The following is a 21,871-nucleotide window of genomic DNA, read 5'->3' on the forward strand; positions in this document are numbered from 1 at the left end:
AAAGTACATGGGAAATTTGAATAATGTATGAGGCATCTTTTTTAATAGCTCTTGTATAACTGGTTTTGCCACATTTATTGCTACAAGTTAATATGTAATACACTACAATACTTTGCAGTAAAAAGCAGCTCCATTAGGTTTATGTACCCAAAGCACCCCTCTCATACTCATTTTATTGAGTTGCCCCAAGGTGAATATGCACCCATCCTTGAAAAGTTTTGGTCTGATACACAGAGCCAATGATGCTTGCTTGTCAGGCTTCAGCTTCTCAATATAATGTTTCTGTAGGCTGCTTTGAGAAAACTATAAGTAGTCTGTTATTAACACTGTGACGCAGATAAATTTAACAGCTGCTATTATCAGGCTGATCATAAATAAATGAAAAATGACTGGAACACTTAAGTCAGTGAAACCAGTGCTTAACCTGATTAATCAGCAGCAAGAAAGGTCTACAGAGCAAAGGTCAGGTATCTACGCAGTATTTACTTACCACAACAGCTACACCCACAGCTAAAGACTAAGTAGGCCACCTTAGCCCTCTCAGTGTCTCTGCTCTTAACTCAAACACTAACCGTATTCTAACAGACAAAACCTCAAGTGCTTATACAAGTGAACAGTGAATGCCACCCATGTTGCTGACCATAAAGAGGTATGTATTGGCAAATGGATGTTTGTTACCTGTTTAAAAAACCCTTTTGTGTGATAAAAGAGAGATGTGGAAGAGCAGTAAAGGGTTGAAGGAGACACTGTAACACCTCCATATGGTGAATGTCTGGCTAAAGGCTGCATGCGTGCTCAATGTTTGTAAAATGCAGGTGACAGTTCCTGATCAAACATCACAACACTTGCAGCAAGTCTGCATTGTGGATGGGTGGAAAAAAGGCAGAATTCTCAGTTTCTGTGTGCCAGCCGCTTAGGATGTACCTCTTTTCTATGAAAAAAGCCAACAAAAAACCAAAAACCAAAACCACACTGTTGGCAACCTAGAGTGTATTTTCAGAAAGTTGAAAGGACTTCTCTGGTCAAAAGCACACATGATGGGCAATTCAAGCCAGTTCCTTGTGTGTACAGGCCTGGTGACACTTGTCTCCAGTGCCATTTGGTTTTCAGACCAACTTTTACTTTCCCCAGATTTCACAACTAGGGAGGCCCTGCAGACACACTAACACACATCATCAACACCACTTCTCTCTCATGTGCCACCAGCCTGGCTCCCACTGCCAGGAGGGAGTCAGCTGCCGAAAACCTGCTCTACTGAAAGCGTATAATCTAACATGCTTGCCCGTTTTATTTTGCTGGCATTTAACAGCAAGAGAATGGTGTTGGCTGGAAGTATATAATTCCCCATATGGCTCCGGGATGCAACCGTGATTAGTAAAGAAGGTTGAATGAGTAAAGAAGTTGAAGTTTTGAATCAGTTCTCTTTGGGATGAAGATTTTTTACAGCACAGATGTTTTAGGTGTGGCTGGGAAGGCAGGTTTCTACAGAAAAGAATAACGCATGTACTTCCTTCCAAGCTCCCTGCAGATTTTTTTAACCTATCCAAGTCTTTTTGACCTGCCTACATTTAGTCAGTGCAGCTATGTCATGAATTTAGTTGCCCAATAATTTGTCCTGAGGTACGTTGAAATGAATAGGCTGCCAAGATTTGCTTTCTATCAGCATTTAAAGCCATAATTTGGTTAGCAATATATTGCCTCTAAGGTTTTCTTCTGTTCTAGTTCTTAAGTCTTTGCCCTAATTCCTAAAACACTTCAGATTACTTTAGATAATATCCTTCATTTAACTGCCTGGAAAACCTGACAGAAAGTGGAAGCAAGGACAGGTAGTCTGAGAGGAATAAGAGAAATTAAAACCAGGGATCAGGTTAGGAAAGCTAAAGTCCTTGGATGGATGTTCACACTCAAAGAGTTGTGGTCAAGGGCTTGATGTCCAAGTTGAGACCAGCAGGTCAAAGGAGGTGATCCTGCCCCTCTGCTCTGCTCTTGTGAGACCTCACCTGGAGTATTGTGTGCAGTTCTGGTGTCCTCAACATAAAAAGGACATGGAACTGCTGGAACAAGTCCAGAGGAGGGCCACGAGGATGATCAGGGGACTGGAGCACCTCCTGTATGAAGATAGGCTGAGGAAGTTGGGGCTGTTCAGCCTGGAGAGGAGAAGGCTGCGTGGAGACCTCATAGCAGCCTTCCAGTACCTGAAGGCGGCCTATAGGGATGCTGGGGAGGGACTCTTCATCAGGGACTGTAGTGACAGGACAAGGGGTAATGGGTTAGAACTTAAACAGGGGAAGTTTAGATTGGATATAAGGAGAAAGTTCTTTCCTGTTAGGGTGGTGAGGCACTGGAATGGGTTGCCCAGGGAGGCTGTGAATGCTCCATCCCTGGCAGTGTTCAAGGCCAGGTTGGACAAAGCCTTGGGTGGCATGGTTTAGTGTGAGGTGTCCCTGCCCATGGCAGGGGGGTTGGAACTAGATGATCTTGAGGTTCTTTCCAACCCTAACTGTTCTATGACTCTATGATCCTATGAAATAGTGTTCCTCAGGGGTCTGTATTGTGACCAGTGCTGTTTCTATCAGTGTCTCTATCAATGACATGGACAGGGGGATTGAGTACACCCTCAGCAAGTTTGCTAAGGACACCAACCTGTGCGGTGTAGTCGACATGCTGGAGGGAAGGGATGCCAGAGGGACCTCGACACGCTTGTGAGGTGAGCTTGTGCCTAACTTGCTGAAGTTCAACAAGGCCAATTACAGGGTCCTACACCTGGATCAGAGCAATCCCAGGCAAAGCTACAGGTTGGGCAGAGAACAGATAGAGAACAGCCCTTTGGAGAAACACCTGGAGGGGCTGGTGGATGAGAAGCTCAATGTGACCTGGTAATGTGCACTAGCAGCCCAGAAAGCCAACCGTATCCTGGGCTGCATCAAAAGGAGAGTTACCAGCAGGTCGAAGGAGGTGATGCTGCCCCTCTACTCTGCTCTTGTGAGACTCCATCTGGAGCACTGCATTCAGCTCTGCAGCCCCCAACTTAAGAGGGATGCAGATCTGTTGGAAGGAGTTCAGAGGAGGCCATGAAGATGATTAAAGGCTGGAGCTTGGTTTCTTCAGCCTAGAGAAGAAAAGGCTCTGGGGAGGCCTTAGAGCAGCTTCCAGTACCTAAAGGGGGCCTTTAGGTACTGGAAATCAAACAAGAAATCTGAAGAGGGACTTTTTATAAGGGCAGGTAAGGACAAGACAAGGGGGAAGGGCTTTAAACTGAAAGAGGTAGGTTCAGGTTAAGAAGTTCTTAAGGAAGAAGTTCTTTACTATGAGGGTGGTGAGACACTGGCACAGGTTACCCAGAGAAGCCGTGGTTGCCCCATGCTTGGCAGTGCCCAAGGCCAGGTTGGACGGGCCTTTGAGCAAACTGGTCTAGTGGAAGCTATCCCTGCCCATGGCAGGGGTTTGGAACTGGATGATCTTAAGGTCCCTTCCAACCCAAATCATTCAGTGATTCTATGACATCAGCCAGACCTTCCTCTAGAGTCCGCGTACATGTGCATAGGACCAGCTGCTAAAATCAAGACTATTCTCTCTGGATCTGTCAGACACATAGTGTTTAAATGTTTACCAGAAATATGAGCTACACTCCTTTTTATTACTTGTTTTAAAAACACAAGTCATTTTAGTACATAATCCATGAATAATTTATTACAAGAGAAACAGTAGCATAATTTCATTAAAAATTAAAGTTATTCCAAATTAATAACTAAATGTAAACGTTTTCAAAAGTAACATCTCTTATAGGAAATGCTTTTTTATACAAAATTCTAATTAAAAATTTACTTTTTAACACAATAGACTTCCTGTACACCATGAAAAATAAGCATTAGCTTGGTTTGCTGACATTGCAAGAAAAGAACTATTTTCCTAGCAAATTTTATTTATGTATAAAAGCAGATGCACAGGACCAGTAGAAAATACTGAAATTCTGCTTGGTACAAGTAAATTGACAGACAGGAATTGTTATAAAAGGAGTCCAGACCTGGCATAAAAAAGGACAGACTCTTCTCAAAGAATTACTACGTACCTTAAAAAAATGCCAACGCATCCATGCAAGAATTGGACTGGTTGCTTTTTTGTACAATAACCCATTCAGCCACACCATAGTGATGACTGTACAAGCAAATAAAGGCACCATGAGCTATGCCAAACAATTTCTTTTTCTCTTTTCAGGGTCAATCGGTATTTTCTTCAGTTATTCTTTAAATGATATGAGAATTTCACAGTGAAAAATAATGCAAGTTTTTCTTAAAAGGCAAATTGAAAGGAAAACTCAATCTTTACTCTTTTTATTATTTGTATCACCTGTTATTAAAGATAAAAGATTTTGTAGCTTGGATCTGGCCAATAAAGCCAAAGTGTCCTCCACATTGATGAAGAAGTAACAAAACCCCATTTATAATTTTTTTTCTTTGAAGCATTTTTTAACACATGCGTTTTATCAATAAAGAATTGCTGCAAATCTCATCACCTGGGAAGCTGAAATAAAGCTGTATACATTGTCATTATGTTTTCAAGGCAAGTACATTTGCTGTGGAAATGTTTCTATTGCTGGAGTAACACTGCTGCCACCTCCTGCACTGCTGAATGCACTTCTCCAATTAGGTAATTACAGCTGATAACCTGAATACCTATTGCCTATTGACATATTCTGGTCTTCTCTCTACATCAGCAAGATTACCTCCAATATTTTATAAGGTACTGTGAGCAGAAGAACCAGACACACTTTTCAGTCTCGCATTTTTCAGATATGCTCTTCATTGTAAAAATGAGGGTTTAGAAATAGGTGCAGGTGATTGATACAGTTTCTACCTCTTCCTATAGGTACGTGTCCTGGGTTCAGCAGTGGCAGTCATTTTTCTCCTTCTTAGTAGCTGGTGCAGCGCTGTGTTTTGACCTGAGAACAGAGCTGATAACACCAATGTTTTAGTCTGACCAAGGACTTTGTGAGTCTCATGCTCTGCCAGGGAGGAGGGGAAGCCGGGAGGAAGCAGAGACAGGACACCTGACCCAAACTAGCCAAAGAGGTATTCCATACCACAGCATGTCATGCCCAGGATGTAACAGAGAGTTACCCGGAAGGGCTGTGACTGCAGGGTTGGATGAGGTATGGGTCGGTGCTTGGTCAGGTGGGGTTGGGCGAGTTATCGGTCGGCTGGTGCTGAGGTGTTGTATTCTCTTCCCTTGTTATTTCCTTTATCATTATTATTACTGTTGGTAGCAGCAGTGGTTTGTGTTATACCTTAGTTACTGCACTGCTCTTATCTCAACCCATGGGAGTTACATTCTTTTCGATTCTCCTTTCCATCCCTCCGGGAGTAGGGGGAGGACAAGAAGTGGGGGAGTGGGAGAGTGATTGCATGATTTATGGGTGACTTTGTTTAAACCACAACAGTACGTCAACTACAAACCTAGACAAGTGAGAAAACAAAAAAGCACCTTGGAGCTTAACTTTAAGCTAGTATCCATAGTGTTATTTTCCAGGTTTTTGTAGTTTGTAAAGTAGCATTAAAAATAATTAGACAAATTAGATGTTTCATGAATGTCTTTCAGAAAGGACTGAAACTCTGCACGACACATGGATGAGATTATCAGCAGTGACCCTTTTGTGCTTACAGCTAGGTATGAGCTTTTTTTTGCAGAACAATTTGCTATTAATCCAAAGTGTCTGCTTTTACTATACTCTTCGACCATTATAGAATACACAGCCTGCTTCATGAGGAGGTTCTACTTGGCAAAGAGATGTCAGCTGATTAAAATCAGTTTTTAACTGCTGAAAGGCTAGCATCCTCTGACAAACATTCTGGACTCACACTTAAAAACCCAGGAATTAGAAATACTACCTTTCTGATGAGCTCAGCATAACCCCACATCTGATTGGAGAAGCTATTTTCTTGCTCACGAAGTGGCAACAAAGGGTATTGTAATGAGTAAACCATGGACTGTGTAAGTTGTTTTTTGTGAGGTAAAGATCAGAGACCAGAACTGAGGTAAAGATACAAATCTTCAAGGCCTACAATGGACTAATAGCTAAAATATCTAACAGAAGTGAATACTCATTTTTAGAAAAGATGAAAAGGCCAAACTAAAACCAAAGACATTTTGATGTTTCTCAACCCTTGTTTACAGCCCTTCTTTTACCCAGTATTTCTAGAAATAGGGCATGGATTGGAAAACGGATTTTGCTTTTACAACGGAATGTAAAAGAACAGGACTGTTTTGCTATTAAGAATGAGAAAAAAAAACTTTGAAAAGCTTAAATGGGTTTTGATGAGTAGATGGCTGTATTAGGAAGAAGTATGTAAAAAAGGGAAGTCCCTTCTTAAGCCTCAGTAGTGTAAAACAAAGTGGAAATATTTAACTGCACGTTATGGTTTTCTTCTGCTTGTTCTTTAATCTAGTGCATTTTTTTTTAAGCCAACAGAAACTGTTTTCAGGTCTCTAATGAATTTGCTTTTTCTTAAAATGAAACTTGGTTACAGTTTTAAAACAAAAAGGTATTCAGGGATTTGCAAACCATTCAGGATTCCTGAGGTAGAAGAACTAAAACTTTGCCAGTAAAAAAAGGAGTTAAGGAGACTGGTTACCAAGAACTGTATTACATAAATTTTTTTAGTGCCATCTATTCAAGATTCATTGGTAACTGATCAAAAGTCAAAAAATATTGCATAATTGTATAATCAAAGATGAATTGATAAAACACTGTTTTCTTCGTGTTGTATCGCCAATGAATATTCTTCATGTAGAACATCTACAAATTTGCTTGCCAATAAAGTACAAAAATATGAAGAAAGCCTGAAATATTAAGGCTATAACAAAGTGCTTGTCACTTCAGCACAGATTTATCTCTTTTCATGATGGGAAAACTGCACTTTGTAAACACAGCTTACAAAGACCATCCTTTACTGCTAAAACTCTCCAATAGGAGATGCTGCACAAAAAAAAAAGGACAGGGTTTTTCATTGCCTAATATACAATTACCATCAGGTTTCTGTCATGTTAATTATTGAACATTTGCATTCATTACTACCAACAGTGGGCACACAGAGGAGCAGCCCACACTTAACTGGCTTTACAGATGGTTTTCCAGAGGACTGCAGAAAAGAGCAGCATTCTGGTAGACACAGTTGAGCTGAGTCTGCAATTCATACTTCAATGATGAACACCGCTTCAGAGTTTCACTGACTGAATAAAACATTGTCCTCCTCATATGCCACAGCAGGGTCTTCCATGCTCTCCAGTAAGGTGTGACAGGTTTCATATTCTTGGTGTGCTAATGATGGTTCTTTGGCAACAGTGGACATCAACTGACTCCAGGTGATGTTAGTATTTTTGAAAGCATGCAGTAGAAAAATCCCAATGAGGATAGTGCAGAAACCACTCAGGGTTCCAACGGTATCACCCAGGTCCATACTACTCCACTCCTTGAACAGGATGATGGAGCATGTCACAACCGTTGTGGTGAAACACACATAATAAATAGGTGTCACTACAGACGTATTGAACACATCTAATGCTTTGTTGAGATAGTTGATCTGGGTGCTGACTGAGAGCACTAAGATGCCCACCAAAATATAAACCAACGGATGTCGATAAACTGGCTTCTGCTCCAGCATTTGCTTAATGGCAATGCCCAGGCCTTTCACAGATGAGACAGAGAAGGCACCAATGAGTGAGCAAATTAAAATGTAGATCAGAATATTTGTCTGGCCTCTCTTTGGAGCCACGATAAAAATCAGCATAAGGGCAACAACTGTTAGTAGAACAGCAAATGTAACAAATGCTGTAAGAAAGAGGAAAGAGTAATGCGCATGAGATAAAATACCAGTGTATGTGCAAGTACACTCTAAATTTATTTAGCATCCTGATCACTTCTCTATGAACTGTAGCACGCGTTCATTGCAATTGCATACAGACCTGGATCTTGCAGCTTTCTTTCCATCTCATCTAGTGAGGTGACCTCCTCCTCCTCAGGGGCATGAATAACCATGACTGTTGACCCCAAAATGCTCAGTACACAGCCCAGCTTTCCATGAATATTCAGCTTCTCATTTAAAAGATAGGATGACAATATAGCACTGTTCAGTAAAACACAAATAAAAGGTTCAGATCAAACAGCCACGTGAGACATTCAAGATCTGTCTGTATCATAAGAGTATAGTTCAAAACCTCTTTTGAATTTGGATATATGGGTAACCAGCCTGAAACAAGAAAATTTTAAGGAGTTTTGCAAGAAGGTTGAACAGTACCCAGAAGGTCAGGTTTTAGGAGGGTTAGCCAGCCTCCCCTCCAGGTTGTAAAGGGTCCAAATTGCTTAAGAAACTTCTCATTACTGATTGTTTGAGTCAGGGGTATGCACTCTTACCCACTTGCTAATAACAGGAACTGCTATTTTCTTCCAAAAATGGTTTAAAGCACTTGAGTTGCCATTAGAACCAATGCACTCACGTTTTGGAAACTGTTCTTCATCCGTCCCCAGGCTCTCCCACCCAGGCACTATTTCTGCCTGGCTTGCCAGGACTCCCCTAAAAACACAGAGAAGTCACATCTTCCCCTTTGGAGAGGACTGACCTCAGGCTCTCCAAAAGCCCCCTGCTTAATATTTAACCTAAGGACAGTAATATGGCCCAGATGAGGCCAACTCACAGGGCACATAATTAGCCAGCTAGAGCACAATCTTAGGCACAGACACAGGCTTAATGGTGTCTGGCTGTGCTCACAAACTGTTTCTCAACCCACTGACCAAATTAAAGCCATTTTTTCACACAAAGGTAGCAAGCTTACTGATACGAAGTTCTCACGACTGCTGTTTAGTGAAAACTGGAAAGATTGCTATCCACATCAAAGAAGAGGGGTGCTAAACTCGGGCTGTTTTACAGAGCAGCAGCCAGGCAGTCAGTTAGTCTGCATCTACCTAAACACTCATCTCAGCACATCTATAGGTGACTGAGTTACACAGGTTTTGCTACGACAGAATGGCTGCATTTTTAGCCGTTAAATTACTGCAAGCATCTTTAAAAAACAAACCCAAGCCAAATCAAAACAATAAAACCTGCCCCAGGTTGGTTTTAAACACAATGTCTCATGTAGTATACTCAGGTCCTAAAAAATAGAGTTTTACATTTAAAATTCAATAATTCCATTTCGCTAATAACTTATTTCCCAGAAAATTTGTTGTGAGCATAATCCATATCTTTTCTGCTTCTGTGCTAGCCATATTAATGTATGTGCTCAAGTACTTGGAGATCAGTTGTTTCTTTGTACACAGGAAATAATGATTGTTTGAAAAGCACTCATATTTCAAAAGAACCACAAATTTTAACTGTTGATATTGAAAGAGCTAAAATTTTCTTTGCCTTCTTTCCAGAAGGGCTTGGAAAAGACCAAGCAAACCTAAAATCCTTAGTAAGTGTACCTTAATACGAAATTATGTTCCTATAAAAGAGAAATGGTTTTGAAAATATTTTAGTGGTGAGATAATGTATTTTCTTTTAAAATTCCATTGCAACATGATATGACTTTTTAAGAAAGCTTCAGTTCTCTAGGAAGAGATAAATTGCAGCTTTCTACCACTGTGTATCAGCAGTATAACTGGTACATGCTGATAAGAAATAGTTTATAATATAGGTGGAAGGCTATTGAGAAAGCATACAGTGGTCTTTGGAACAAGACTTCTCACTCCCTCTACCAGGAAAATTCAGTTCTAAGTAAGAAAGGGATCTTTCCACTAAGGAACAAAAAGCATTTTTTTTTTTTTGTCCATATATCACTTTTCAGTTTTCCTATTAAAATTCTCTACTTTCAAGCCAAAGACAGTATTTTTCCCTGATGCAGTGAATGGTTCATTTGTGAAGGTTTGCTTCCAGTTCGTACTAACCTTATGAGAACACTCAGTGCACCCAACGGAGTAACTAAGGTTGCAGGTGCAAAGGCATAGGCAGCAAAGTTTGCAGCTTCTCCTAAGCCCACTGCAGAAGAAAGAACATTTGGATCAGGTTGAAGAGTGGGGATAAAAGGCATAATATTATAAATATTTTGTAAGATAGCAAATACAAACCACAATCTTTTTTCTACACTATATATGCAAGTTTTCCTTTCCAAATTATCTGCATAACCTCCTCTGGACATAACACAGGCTGAAGAAAGTTAAATACTTCTCCCCTGAGTAGTCTTAGGAGCTGGGACAGATTCAATCCCATCTCTTTCAATGCAATACTAAAGAGAAGGTTATTATTCTGCAAATTGCTCCAAAGAGCAAACACAGATTTGAGAGATGGGATATCAGAACAGCTTCTGTCATAAAGGCCATTTCAAAGACATTTCTTTTAAGTGAAGGGAGTGAAAAATCAGGAAACAAATTCATTTAAAGCAATCTGCTTAATGTAGCATTTACATATAGATTGAGAGGAAGAAGGTGACTTACTTGATAGCAATCCTGCCCACCAAAGCCATTCCTTCAAATAAGAATATCCACCTTGGCCTGAAAGTGAAAAAAATCATCTCATTTTCAAAGAAAGGGAACACCTTGTTAGAATAAACAAAACTACAGCTTCACGTTTCCATCTAGTCCTAGAAAGTGCTGGAAGAGCATGTCATCTGGATGTGACATGAAGAAAATTCTGATTTTGACTGATGTTGTCATTAATTGCTTTACTGCTTTGTGAATTAGACTTCTGAAAAATTATATTTAACTAAATATACATGGATGGACAATTCCAAGTAAAAGTAAAACATCCATGAAGATTGTTGGCGAGCTGAAGAAATGTTTCAAAGTGCTTCCCCATGCACAGTCAGCTGCAGTTTGACTCTGTTTATACTTTAAATTGAGAGAAATTAGAAAGAAAAATTACACTGCGCACATTGACTTTTTGATATAAAATACAAGTATGCTGAATATTCAGAAACAGTTTTTTCAAATAACGAAATCCTCTGGAACTACATTACAATAAACACAATAAACAAAAGAAAAACTGCTAATGCCATACATTTAAATCCATACAAAGGGAATTTTGAGATCAGTTCAATAGGTCTTTTTCTATCTCTTCATCTGTTGACTTTGATAAAAGAATAGTTGTACTAACTGTAGAAACTTTTCTAGTAAGTATCCTCCCCACAGCTTTCCACAAAACCTAAACCTAGTTACCATCTTAAGACTTTCAAATGTCTCAAATGAGGAGTAAAAATAAGATGGGAAAAAGACAGGCTTTTTGAAACATAAGATGAGTGGAAACTTCTATTTGGTATCTATCTAACTCCAGTCAGGGAGTAAATAACACTGGATTTAATACCCACCACTGCTCTCATAGCTATAGGAGTTCTGAAATCCCAGTCCCTGTAATCACACACAGAGAAATAATACTGCATCTTCATCAGGACTTCTGATCACTCTTGAAGTATGACAGCTTTCAACTACAACAGATGTAAACATGTGACCTGTGACTCAAACCCTGCTTTTGCCAAGTTGTAAGAGTGTCCTAGCAGCAGCAAGGCAACACCATTGCTTACCAGCTCGGGGGACTCCTCTGTCTGCCAGTTTCAAAAGTCCTTTCTTCTTCAGTATGAAACTAGAACCATTAAAAGCACTGGAGCCTAGTGCCAGAGCCAAGCCAATATAGAGATGATATCTGCTTCCAGCAAGCATGGAAATGCTCTGATTTGTTTCATTGACAGTCACGTACATAGAGGTGAGGAGAGAAGAATGCGATTCAGACACGTTTATGATCTGGCACCATGCTAGGCAGGAGTTACGGCAAGCAAGAGGGAGCACAGCACCTGGGAGGAGAAAAAAGGACAAGTGAACTATGAGCCAGGCACAGCTCTGGAGGAGTCCCATCCTTGCTTTGCCTCACTCCTTTCCATGTCTTCCCTGGGCATTGTCATTTATGACCATTCAAATAACTCAGAAAACATAGATAACATACACAATGCTGCCCCAGGCCATTACCCGCTTCTGTAATTCACAGGTGCCTACATTACTTTTTATATGTATTTACACTAAATTGGCTCAGAAAAGCAATTAGAGCAATATGAAGGAATGCAACAATAAAACATTATCTCTGATGTAAAATTCAACTGAAAATCTTAAAATCTAACCTGAAACCTCAAGATAAAAGGGTTCTTTTGTGTTGTGCAGAGACCACATCCCCAAAACATAAACATACAGCCAATCCACTATTTCAGACTTTGCCTGCCAAAGTAAGCCTGCTGTTATTCCAGGCTTCTGCAGCTTTTACCTTTGTAGCTGAGATTTGGAAACAACACAGAAAAAAAGAGAAGGGAAATCTATATAGGGGGCAAACTCTTGCTGCACATGGGCAGTAATGTGCTTCATTATAATTCATTGTCTACAGGTAAGCCAGATCTTAACAACTCATAAAATTTTGAGGTGGAGGCTTCATTATACCTCACAATCATTTTCATCTAGCCTCAAGAGCTCCTAGCCGGGGGAAGACCGCAGCCTGCAAGGGACAGTCCCCCTGGCTATCCCTGCCGCACAGGTGCAGAGCTGGCTGATCCTTAACTAAGGCTGAAGCTACTCTCAAACAGCGAAGCCTGACCAGCATCAATACAATGACAGCCTGTAGGAACGACATCATTGCCATCAGCCTAGACATGTTTTTTAAAGGAAGAGAGGTATTGCATTTCTAAGAACAAAAGGAGTCATTGTTTTGCATGAGGAAGCAGGGGACAGGCAGCAATGCTGCAACAGGGCTTCCTATCCTAGGCTTGTGCTTCACAGTTTCTCACAGTAAACTGCATCATGAAAACAGCGTAGATCAGACAACCTAGTCTAGAACAATGTTTTTGAACAGAAAGGTTTTATTGTGAAGACCTGTTAACATATGAAACAGCTGATGCAGAAGTACAAAAGCTCAGTTCATTGTGATTCATATAAGGCATTGGATGCAACAATTAATTTTGCTTTCCATGTTTCCCCTGTAATTAAAATGACACACGAAAGAGTCATCCTGCTGAGTGACACCGTCAGTAATACACTCACTTCTTTCTTCCAACTGAAAAAAACATGAAGACTTGGTAGAAAAGGATGTGCCTCTGTGTCTGTTCATACCTAAACTCTGGAAATTTTAATATTCTGACTTCACTGAACAATTATAAGCAGCCTTGGATAATTCACCAAATGCAGTTTAGGAAGGAATGCTGAAAATATCAAGAGTATTAAAACAAGTATGAACTTTGACAGCATATCTTTATTTGCAGCTGACAATGCTGATATTAACAATGGGAGGTAACACCCTTTACAAGTAAAAAACTAGAACAAGCATCTGCTCCCAGTCTTCCTGTGCCATACTGCACAACAAACATACTAAAGGAAGTTACCATTTGATTTTCAGGCTCTGCAGTCACATTTCCTTGTTTGCTAAGAGGGTTTCTATATAAAAGGGGTTGGTTTGTATTGCCAGACTTTGCAAAAATGGTCCCACAAGATGGGTACATCCATATCCTGCAGCCGAAGATCTTAAAGAACTTAACAGTTACATGAAATTACTTTTGCATCGTATGTAGAAGTATTCTGCCATCTTGTTACTACTAGAAGCTGCAGTTGGATAATGTGAAAGAAATGGAATTTGCATCTGTATCTGAAAGTATTTTCAAATCCTTAAGTATTAGCAATGCCTTAGAAGATAATTTTAAATATAATTATTAAAGATAAAATGAGAAAAGAAAATTACAGAGAAGTACTTGAAGCATAGATGTTTCTCTTAGCTAACATGTATCAGGGCAAGGCAAAAAAGCAGAGGGGTTACCAGTGAATTAAATCCCTTAGCTCTCAATACCTTATAATGATGCTAAACTGAACTGGTGGCAGTTGTACCACCACTACGCAGCTACTACAGGCTTTATGTGAGAAGCAGCACAATTATTTCCTTTAATTAATAGAAAGCATGAAGACAAAAAGCTCCCGGTAAGTATGTTTTTTTAGCTACCTGTACTGGTAAGTGGTTAGGCAGCTTTCAATCAGCACGTTGGGTTTTTACATTGAAGAAAATAACACTCTTCTCCCTTTTCTTGTGAGTGGTGTACTTCCATTGAGCTGGAGGTGAATGGCAGGCTTATTCCCTTCCATATGACACTACTACTACTTATTTCACTGACTGTTAAGTTTTTCATTCCCCAGCAGACTTTATGCCACCGAATAATGAAAATGTAATCATGCCATCTGTAGTAAGTCACTCAGTGATGCCACTGGATGTTTCTGTCCTTCCTGAAATACAGTCTTTGCTCACATTTATAAGGAGACATTGGCTCTGCCGCCTGTTCCGTCTGCCCGCTGAGAAGAGTAATTCTGAATGGTTGTGATCTCTGTGTATTGTGCTGAGAAGCATTCTCTAGTTCTAAAAAGCATGTCTTTTGTTCCACTCACATGTTAAGTGGTATGTCCTCTCACTGATCAAAGAACCAGCCGAGAGCTGGGAAGAGGAGGCTGATCCAGGAATTACTATTACCTTATTGCCCACTGTGAACAACCTGAAGACACCTGGAAACACTGAGGAAGGTGACAAATCTCTGAGACTGCCTGGCTTGCTCAGCACCCAGTTTCTGTAGCTAAGCTAGTTTCACCTCCCACTTCCAACATCAACAAACACGAACCTGTCAGCAAAACTCCTCCTTGCAGAAATAAACTCTCCCAGCTCTGACTCAAGGCTGAGAGCAACAGGAAACCAGACTGAGTTCAGTTGGCCACTGTTGTAACTTCCGAAATGTTTTTATGATTCTGAAAATGATTCCTCATTTTCAGAATCAAGCACCTTATTTTCTCAAACACCTAAATATTCTCTGAGTCAGACAGCTTGGCCAGCCTGATACCACATGTTTTTTGTAGCAAGTTTAACCTGCTGCTGTTCTGCAGTCCTGCAAAAGCCCAGGACTAATGTACCCTGTGGTTTGCTAGTGAGAGCCAGCTTGGCTTTTATCTTACTACTAAAGATACTGGTCCTAACTCATCTGGAAAACTATTTGCTTTGATTACACATGTAATTCGACCATTTTTATTGCACTCAGGAGTCAGCTCACACTTGGTAGGAACATCAAAAGCCTTTCTTGGTCACTCAGGAAATACCAAGGTCAGTTTCGCCAAGGCCTGGCTACTGGGGCCAAAAGCGGGTACATGGAGAAGCAGCAAGGATTTGTTCCCTGGCAAGCCACCATTCACAAAAATGCACAAAAGCTGCTGAGAAGAGGGTCTAGACACGAGCCAGCCTTGGGAGAAGCAGTGCAGGAGCCTCCCCAGCACCAGCAGTGCCACACTCATAGAATTGTACAATTCTAGGATGGTTTGGGTTGGAAAAGACACTAAGACCACCCAGTTCCAACCCCCCTGCCAAGGTCAGGGTACACCTCCCACAGACCCAGTCCCATCACAGCCTGGCCTTGCACACTGCCAGGGATGGGGCAGCCACAGCTTCTCTGGGCAACCTGTGCCAGTGCCTCACCACCCTCACAGTAAAGGCGACAACAGTGACGTCATGACAGAGCTGTCTTACGTATGCATGACGTATGCAGCCGCTCCCGTGGTGCGGCGCGGAGCTCCGCCGGGTACCGCGTCCCCATCCCCACCCGCAGCACCCAGCGTCCCCAGCGCGCCCTCCGCAGCTCCGCGCACCCCCCGCACCCTTAGCGCGCCCGCTCGGACACTGACCCGTGCGGCAGGCCGGCCGGGCGGGCAGCGCCGCTCCCTGCCCCATGGCTGCGCGGCGCCCCGTCCGCGGGCTCCGCAGCGGCGCAGGCGGTGGCGCCGGCGGCCCCGCCCGCCCGAGCCCGGGCCGCACCTGGGCGCGCCCCGCTCCCCGCCCCGCGGCCCCCGGCGCAGCGGCCGAAGGTGGGGGTGGCATCCCCGGCGCGTCTGCGGGCGCGTCCAGGCGGAACGCGGGCACGCAGGGCTCCGGGAGTGACTCCGAACAGGCTTTGCTTTGTGTAAAGCCTCGTAAGGTCCCCGCTCTCACCTGAGGACTTATGTAATGGCAATCCCAGCTCTCTGCTGGGGTATTGAGTCGATATTTGACACTGTTGTAAGTTTCTATGGATGTAATTTTCCTCCCCTTCAAACCTGGGAGAAGAGGTGAGCAGTTTTAGCACCCAGCCCCATCCACGTGCGATGGGCTGCCTGCGCTAGCCTTGACCGGTGTCTCTGCAGGCAGGCAGGGGGACCCTTGGCCAGGTTGGCCCAGCTTTGCGGAACCCTGGGATAACTCCCTGGCGTTGAACAGGCTCTAGGGTGTCAAAAGAAACAATTAACTTTTTTACCCAATCCATAGTTTCAAGGTAGAAGTCTAAGCCCTTGTTTTAGCATGGTTAAGTGAAATACCTGTACAAAATATATGGCTTAATAAACCACTACATGCTAACTTAGGGCTGCCCAGAAAACTTGCTGGGATAGTAGACTTTTGGCACGCACAAGAGCTTCCCAAACTGAAGCCAAACCAAGCTGCAGATTTAAAACACCTCCACAGTGCACCACAATGCCAAGCCATCTTGAGACCAGCAGAGCTGTAACCATGCTTTGCAGTGCAGCACCTAAATTAATCACCTTTGTTTCAGAAAAGTTTTAGCTCTGGTGCAGACTGGTGAAACACGCTGACAGTGTCAGCAAAATAACTTGGGTTTCCCTGCCTTAGGCATCCTTGACTTTGCAGTCCTGGGGTTAAACCAAGAGCTCTTGCTGACCTTCTGGTCAGGGCTTCACTGCCGTGTGGTACCCAGAACAACAATGCAGAGAGACAACACAGTTAATACTTCTGCAGGTCTGCCTCTGTAACGCTAACTCCTGTAGCAGACCATGGACATCAAAGTACTTTTTATTAATGAATAAAATATTTAATGAAAGATACAGATTGATAGACAGCTGGCTGAATATGAGCACTGGAACATGCTGCCAAGGGAAGTGGTGGAGTCACCATCCCTGGAGGTGTTTAAGACACCTCCATGTGTACATATGGTGCTTAGGGATGTGGTTTAGTGTTGGACTGGGTAGTGCTAGGTTAATGGTTGGACCCAATGATCTTAAGGGTCTTTTGCAACATAAATGATTCTATACACTTACTTGTTTCTTGGTTGAAAATTTTTATATATCTTGTACTTCATGGTTTTAAATCTGCAATAAACTGAGAACATTATGAAAATCTCTTTTTCTGAGAAAAAAAATACAAAATCACAAAAAACTTGTAGCTAAAAATCCATGTCAACAAACATAAAGAATGTGCAAGTTATAATTACAGAAGGGAGTGGGTATACTTCATGGGTATACTTTATTGATGATTAGTACTTTTCATGCTCAACTTGTTTTCAAGAACTTTGAGACAATGCCAGGAAGAATAAAACTGCATAAAAGTAATTTATCAACATTGATGTATTTTTCTTTAATTTGATTGACATGTAAAGGACAAATGAGAAGGAAAATAAAGTCTTGATATACAATCTTACCATCTGACATAAAAAAGATGCTAGTTTACCATTCAAAGCAGCCGCTCTGACTGATTTTGAGTAAGGCCTGAATCATCAGTTTATGCAAACCAGCACAGCTTCATTTATTTCAGGAAAGCCATGCCAGCTATGGCTAAGTACAGATCAGCCTTTTGTGTGTGAAGTAACAACGTGCAAGTGCTAACAGTCAAAGTGATTTTGTGGCAGTTCCCATTTCTCCAAAAGAGAAATAAGGATGTTGTGAAACCCTGCTATGCCTTTTTTGTTATTATAGTATTTTTGTTTTCCATCACATGTATGGAAAATGCAAGAGACGTTATAATTCTGATACTTAAGCAATGAGTGAAAGATTTGCTGAAACTGTTAAGCAAGCACTGATTTTAATCATTGGTTTTCAATAACAACAGAAGCACTGCATATCTAGCCAACTCTATACTTTTACTTTGATATACATTTTTATACCTTAATAAAACCCATCTTCTCTCTGCGTTAGCCATGAATGACTTACTTAAAAGTTTGTGTGACTTCTTGGCTTTGTAATAAATTCTTTAATTTGGGGGAGGGGTGGGTTTTTTTTCTCATACATGTATACATTGAGTTCCTTATATCTTATTATGCAGTATTTAATAATACAGTTTTAAATACTGAAGATGATGATAACAGGTTTCACCACAGTGAGAGAAACTGTTCACCATGCAGCTAGTCCACATGCAGACATGAAAAAAGATCTATTTATTAGTTAGAAAAGCTGCTTACAACATTCTGAAGTCCTGTGACCGTTGCTCAGCTTCCCTGTTCTGCATTACTCTGCCTGCAGTCACTGCTACCCAACAGGGTCCAGACATGAGCTCTGTTCAGTAGAGCAGCTACAGATGGGTTTATTACCTGTGCTGGCATGCAGCCACATGAAAATTACTGAGCTAGATTTGAGAGTGCAACTCTGACCATGGGAACACCACCTGCCCCAAATGCTGGTGATTTACTGTAGACCTGCAGGAGCAGCTGAGGCAAAATGGGGTGCATCTGCATTGCAGTTCATTATTATTAGATTGCTGTGCTCTCTGTGAGGAGATTAATCCTATACTTTTTGCCTTAAAAATGCCCAGATAGTGCCACCTTAATTCCTACTTTACTTCAATGAATGAAAGACAATCAAGGCCAGATATATCAAACCTATTTTAACTACAGTGCATTTTCTACCACTGTTATCAGTGACAATATCATATATTGACAATTTTTTTTTCTAGTAGAACTCAGTTCAGTTGAATCACCTTTTGTAAGTGTAAACATTTCAGCACCACTGTTGTGTGCAACCAAGTCAGATTTCCTATGTTATTTTAGCCTGAAATAAAATTCTGCTAAACAGAAACCCTAACTAGCTCAGAACTACTGGCACTCCAGCAGGGACACCACAATTATTCTTTATCCCAATTATATTATTGAATGAAGTTCCATTTTTTTCCATGGAGTTTTCTGGTGGGCCAGCCCCCCTGTTCTTTACAGATTCCAGACTGGGAGGAGAAGAAACATCTGAAGCTACCCCAGTCTGGGTAGCACAAGGACAGCCTCATTGCATGTTCAGCTCAGGGCACACAAGTAACTGCTGGGCATGGCCAGACACAGCACTTGTCCTGTCCACAGACATTTCAGGAGTGATAATCCCTTTTCAGAGTAGTCATGCAAAAACTGGAAGATGCTGGTAAAAGGCTTTGACATAGTCTTTTAGCATGCTGTGTGGTGCTGTACTGTGTGCCAGATAGCATCATGACCAGAGAAGGCTTGAAGTCTGTCCAGTACTATCCAATTCCAGCCTTGTCTGCATATAGGAATCTAACACACCAGCACACATCTTGAATTGCTTCTACTTCTTCCCTCTCCATCCAGCACCCATTTTGAGATAAAGACATAATGTTCCCCCTGGTTCATTACTTATTTGAATCTAAACTTTTAAAATTATTATGCTCATTACCTGAGTTTCTCCCCAAAAGTTAAATACATATTCATGTATAGTGTGATATTAATTTACTTTTTTTGACAGCTTCATGTTTCCACCTAGTCCTAGGAAATTCTGAAAGAGCATGTTATCTGGATGGGACATGAAGAATATTTTGACTTTGACATTTTCATCAATCTCTTTACTGCTTTGTGAATTGGACTTCTGAAAAACTATGTTTGACTAAATATACATGGAGGGAAAGTTCCAAACTAAAGTAAAACGTCCATGAAGATTGTTGGTGAGCTAAGAAATGCTTCAATGTGCTTTACAGCGCAGATCCATTTTACAGTAAAGTGAAAATACAGTGCCACCTACTGGCGGACATACTGTTTGCACTGATGGTTTTCCAGTCACCAGGCCTCATTGGGTCCAATTGTGTTTCATGACACTAAATTCCCTGTAACTCCAGTCTACCCAAAAGAGTATTAAATAAGCTAGAAGACCTGGAGCCTTCTCAACTGCAGCACTTCCGACATGGCATTCACTGCAGAAATCACATCAGCGCTAGGAAAAGCAGAATAGTATTTGCAGAAAATAAGCCTGCCAAAACTGTGGTCCCAATCCAAACACTCATCTGTGTATGCAGCTACAACACAGTAAGCTGAAAGGCAATGTTGTACATTAAAACCTGATTATTTATAAATAAATACATATTCATAATGTATCTAGTGGTTTTGTTACGTGTGTCTGAAACTAAAGGTAGCTTTAATAGGATTGAGAAGAATTACAGATGATGACAAAGCAAGATACAGAAATAAGATTAAAGCTGACCCAGTAAACAATAATCCACTGGGGTGGTCATTCTCCCATCAGTCAAGGTTACTTCACTGGAATATGGAATGACAGGAAAAATATCCGTGAAAAAGGTATTGATGCTAAACTAATGTAATTATCAGTGAAGTCAATGACAACTATGCAATTGCCTTTTAAAGGAGGGCAGAATTAAGAGGACTGTGTTGAGCTCACCCAGAATTTGTCCTGCAAACTTCTTGCAAGTAAGTGAGATCCTAGCCCGTGTCAGACAATGAACTGGCTCTGGCCCAGTAGGAGACATCCTCCTCCGTTTGAGAACTTCTTTGAAAAATTCCCCAGTAAATCAAATAGTGAAAAATAAGTTAGAGTTGCTTTACAGGTTGGCTTATTTTAAAAGAAAACTAACTGTTCTCCACCAGAGTCAAGAGGTGTATCATCTCTGTTGTAGTTTGTACCAGGTTGAGACACACAACATAGACTTGCCTGGCTTGGTTGGTTATCTAAAGCTTTCAGACAAAGGTATACACCAAATCCAGGAGTTTAAGACTGCAAACTAGGCAAAAATCCATGGGAGTGACAGAAGTAAAACTGATTCTGCTTCAGTACAAGTTGGATGCAGTGGTCTTCCAAGCTTGCTTCCATATCTATGATTCTAGGATGGAAGCTGTATTTCAGCCCTTCAAAGACAACAGTGAAACTGTATGCCAGGATTTAGGTTGTTCACTTCTTTGTCTATTTGTTATATTGGATACCTTACCTGGCTTCCACTGGGCATAGTGTAATGCATTTCCTCATTGCCCATTACTGGCTTTTTTAAAATATATTTTATTCCTTATGTTTCAAGTGTGTATTCAAATGTGTAGAAAGTGAACTGTCTTCATGGTTGGAAAGTCGTAGCAGCAGATGTGTCTAATTTGTTTCTGTGGTTAGAAGGCTGACCTGTGATACTGAACATCACTTTGGGTTTGCGATTAAGTCCACGTGTCAATCCACTTACGAATGACCACCCAGGCACCTGGGCTGCAAGACTGAAGTTGGTTCATATGAATGCTAATGGCGTTCCTTTTGGTTACTGAAACAAACATGTCTTGATCCTTGGGTTCCAGGGACTGGACTGCTTTCCTGGATTCTGCCTGTTGTGAAGCAAAGTTCAAAAACTACTTCAGTAATTTTAGCTGTGTCTCAGTTGTGACAAAAATACAATTTCAAATTTGAATATTCACTCCTTTTGATGCTTAACATTTTTAGTTACTGGATTTCATCCTCAGCAATGTGGTTTTTGTTGTTTGTTTGTTTTTTTTTTTTTTCCCCAGTTTCCCAAAACGGGCCACGTAAAACATGCAGATTAAAAAATCAGTCACTCAAGCTCCTCTGAGATCAATTTTCCTTGTTTTTACAATGCAAACCATTTTGCAAACCATTTTAAAATGCAAACCATTTTGCAAAATCATAATCCATACCAAACTTGAAGATTAGTTCAGTGTCTTAAAACTTCTTCATCATGGCATTTTCCACTAAATACATACTCACAATTCATGGGCTTTTTAAAACAGCAAAATAGTAACGTAAAAGTTATGTTAAATTACTTAAGAACTTCCAGTAGTTTAAAATGGTATTTCCTATTATTCATCAATATGATAA

The 21,871-nt window shown here is 41.1% G+C and overlaps 1 protein-coding gene across 1 annotated transcript; it reads right to left on the minus strand.

The window, feature by feature from the left end:
• Positions 1 to 3,743: 3,743 nt before the first annotated feature.
• NIPAL1 (NIPA like domain containing 1) lies at positions 3,744 to 15,771 on the minus strand. Its single transcript, XM_065697704.1, has 6 exons — positions 15,701 to 15,771; positions 11,548 to 11,814; positions 10,466 to 10,522; positions 9,920 to 10,010; positions 7,960 to 8,120; positions 3,744 to 7,825 (listed from the first exon to the last, which is right to left on the minus strand). Exons 1-6 carry the CDS (start codon positions 15,744 to 15,746, stop codon positions 7,221 to 7,223), a joined length of 1,227 nt encoding a protein of 408 aa, XP_065553776.1. The 5' UTR covers positions 15,747 to 15,771; the 3' UTR covers positions 3,744 to 7,220.
• Between the last annotated feature and the right edge of the window lie 6,100 nt (positions 15,772 to 21,871).

This window comes from Lathamus discolor, chromosome 1 (genome assembly GCF_037157495.1).
Source record: "Lathamus discolor isolate bLatDis1 chromosome 1, bLatDis1.hap1, whole genome shotgun sequence".
In the NCBI taxonomy this organism is placed as follows: Eukaryota; Metazoa; Chordata; class Aves; order Psittaciformes; family Psittacidae; genus Lathamus; species Lathamus discolor.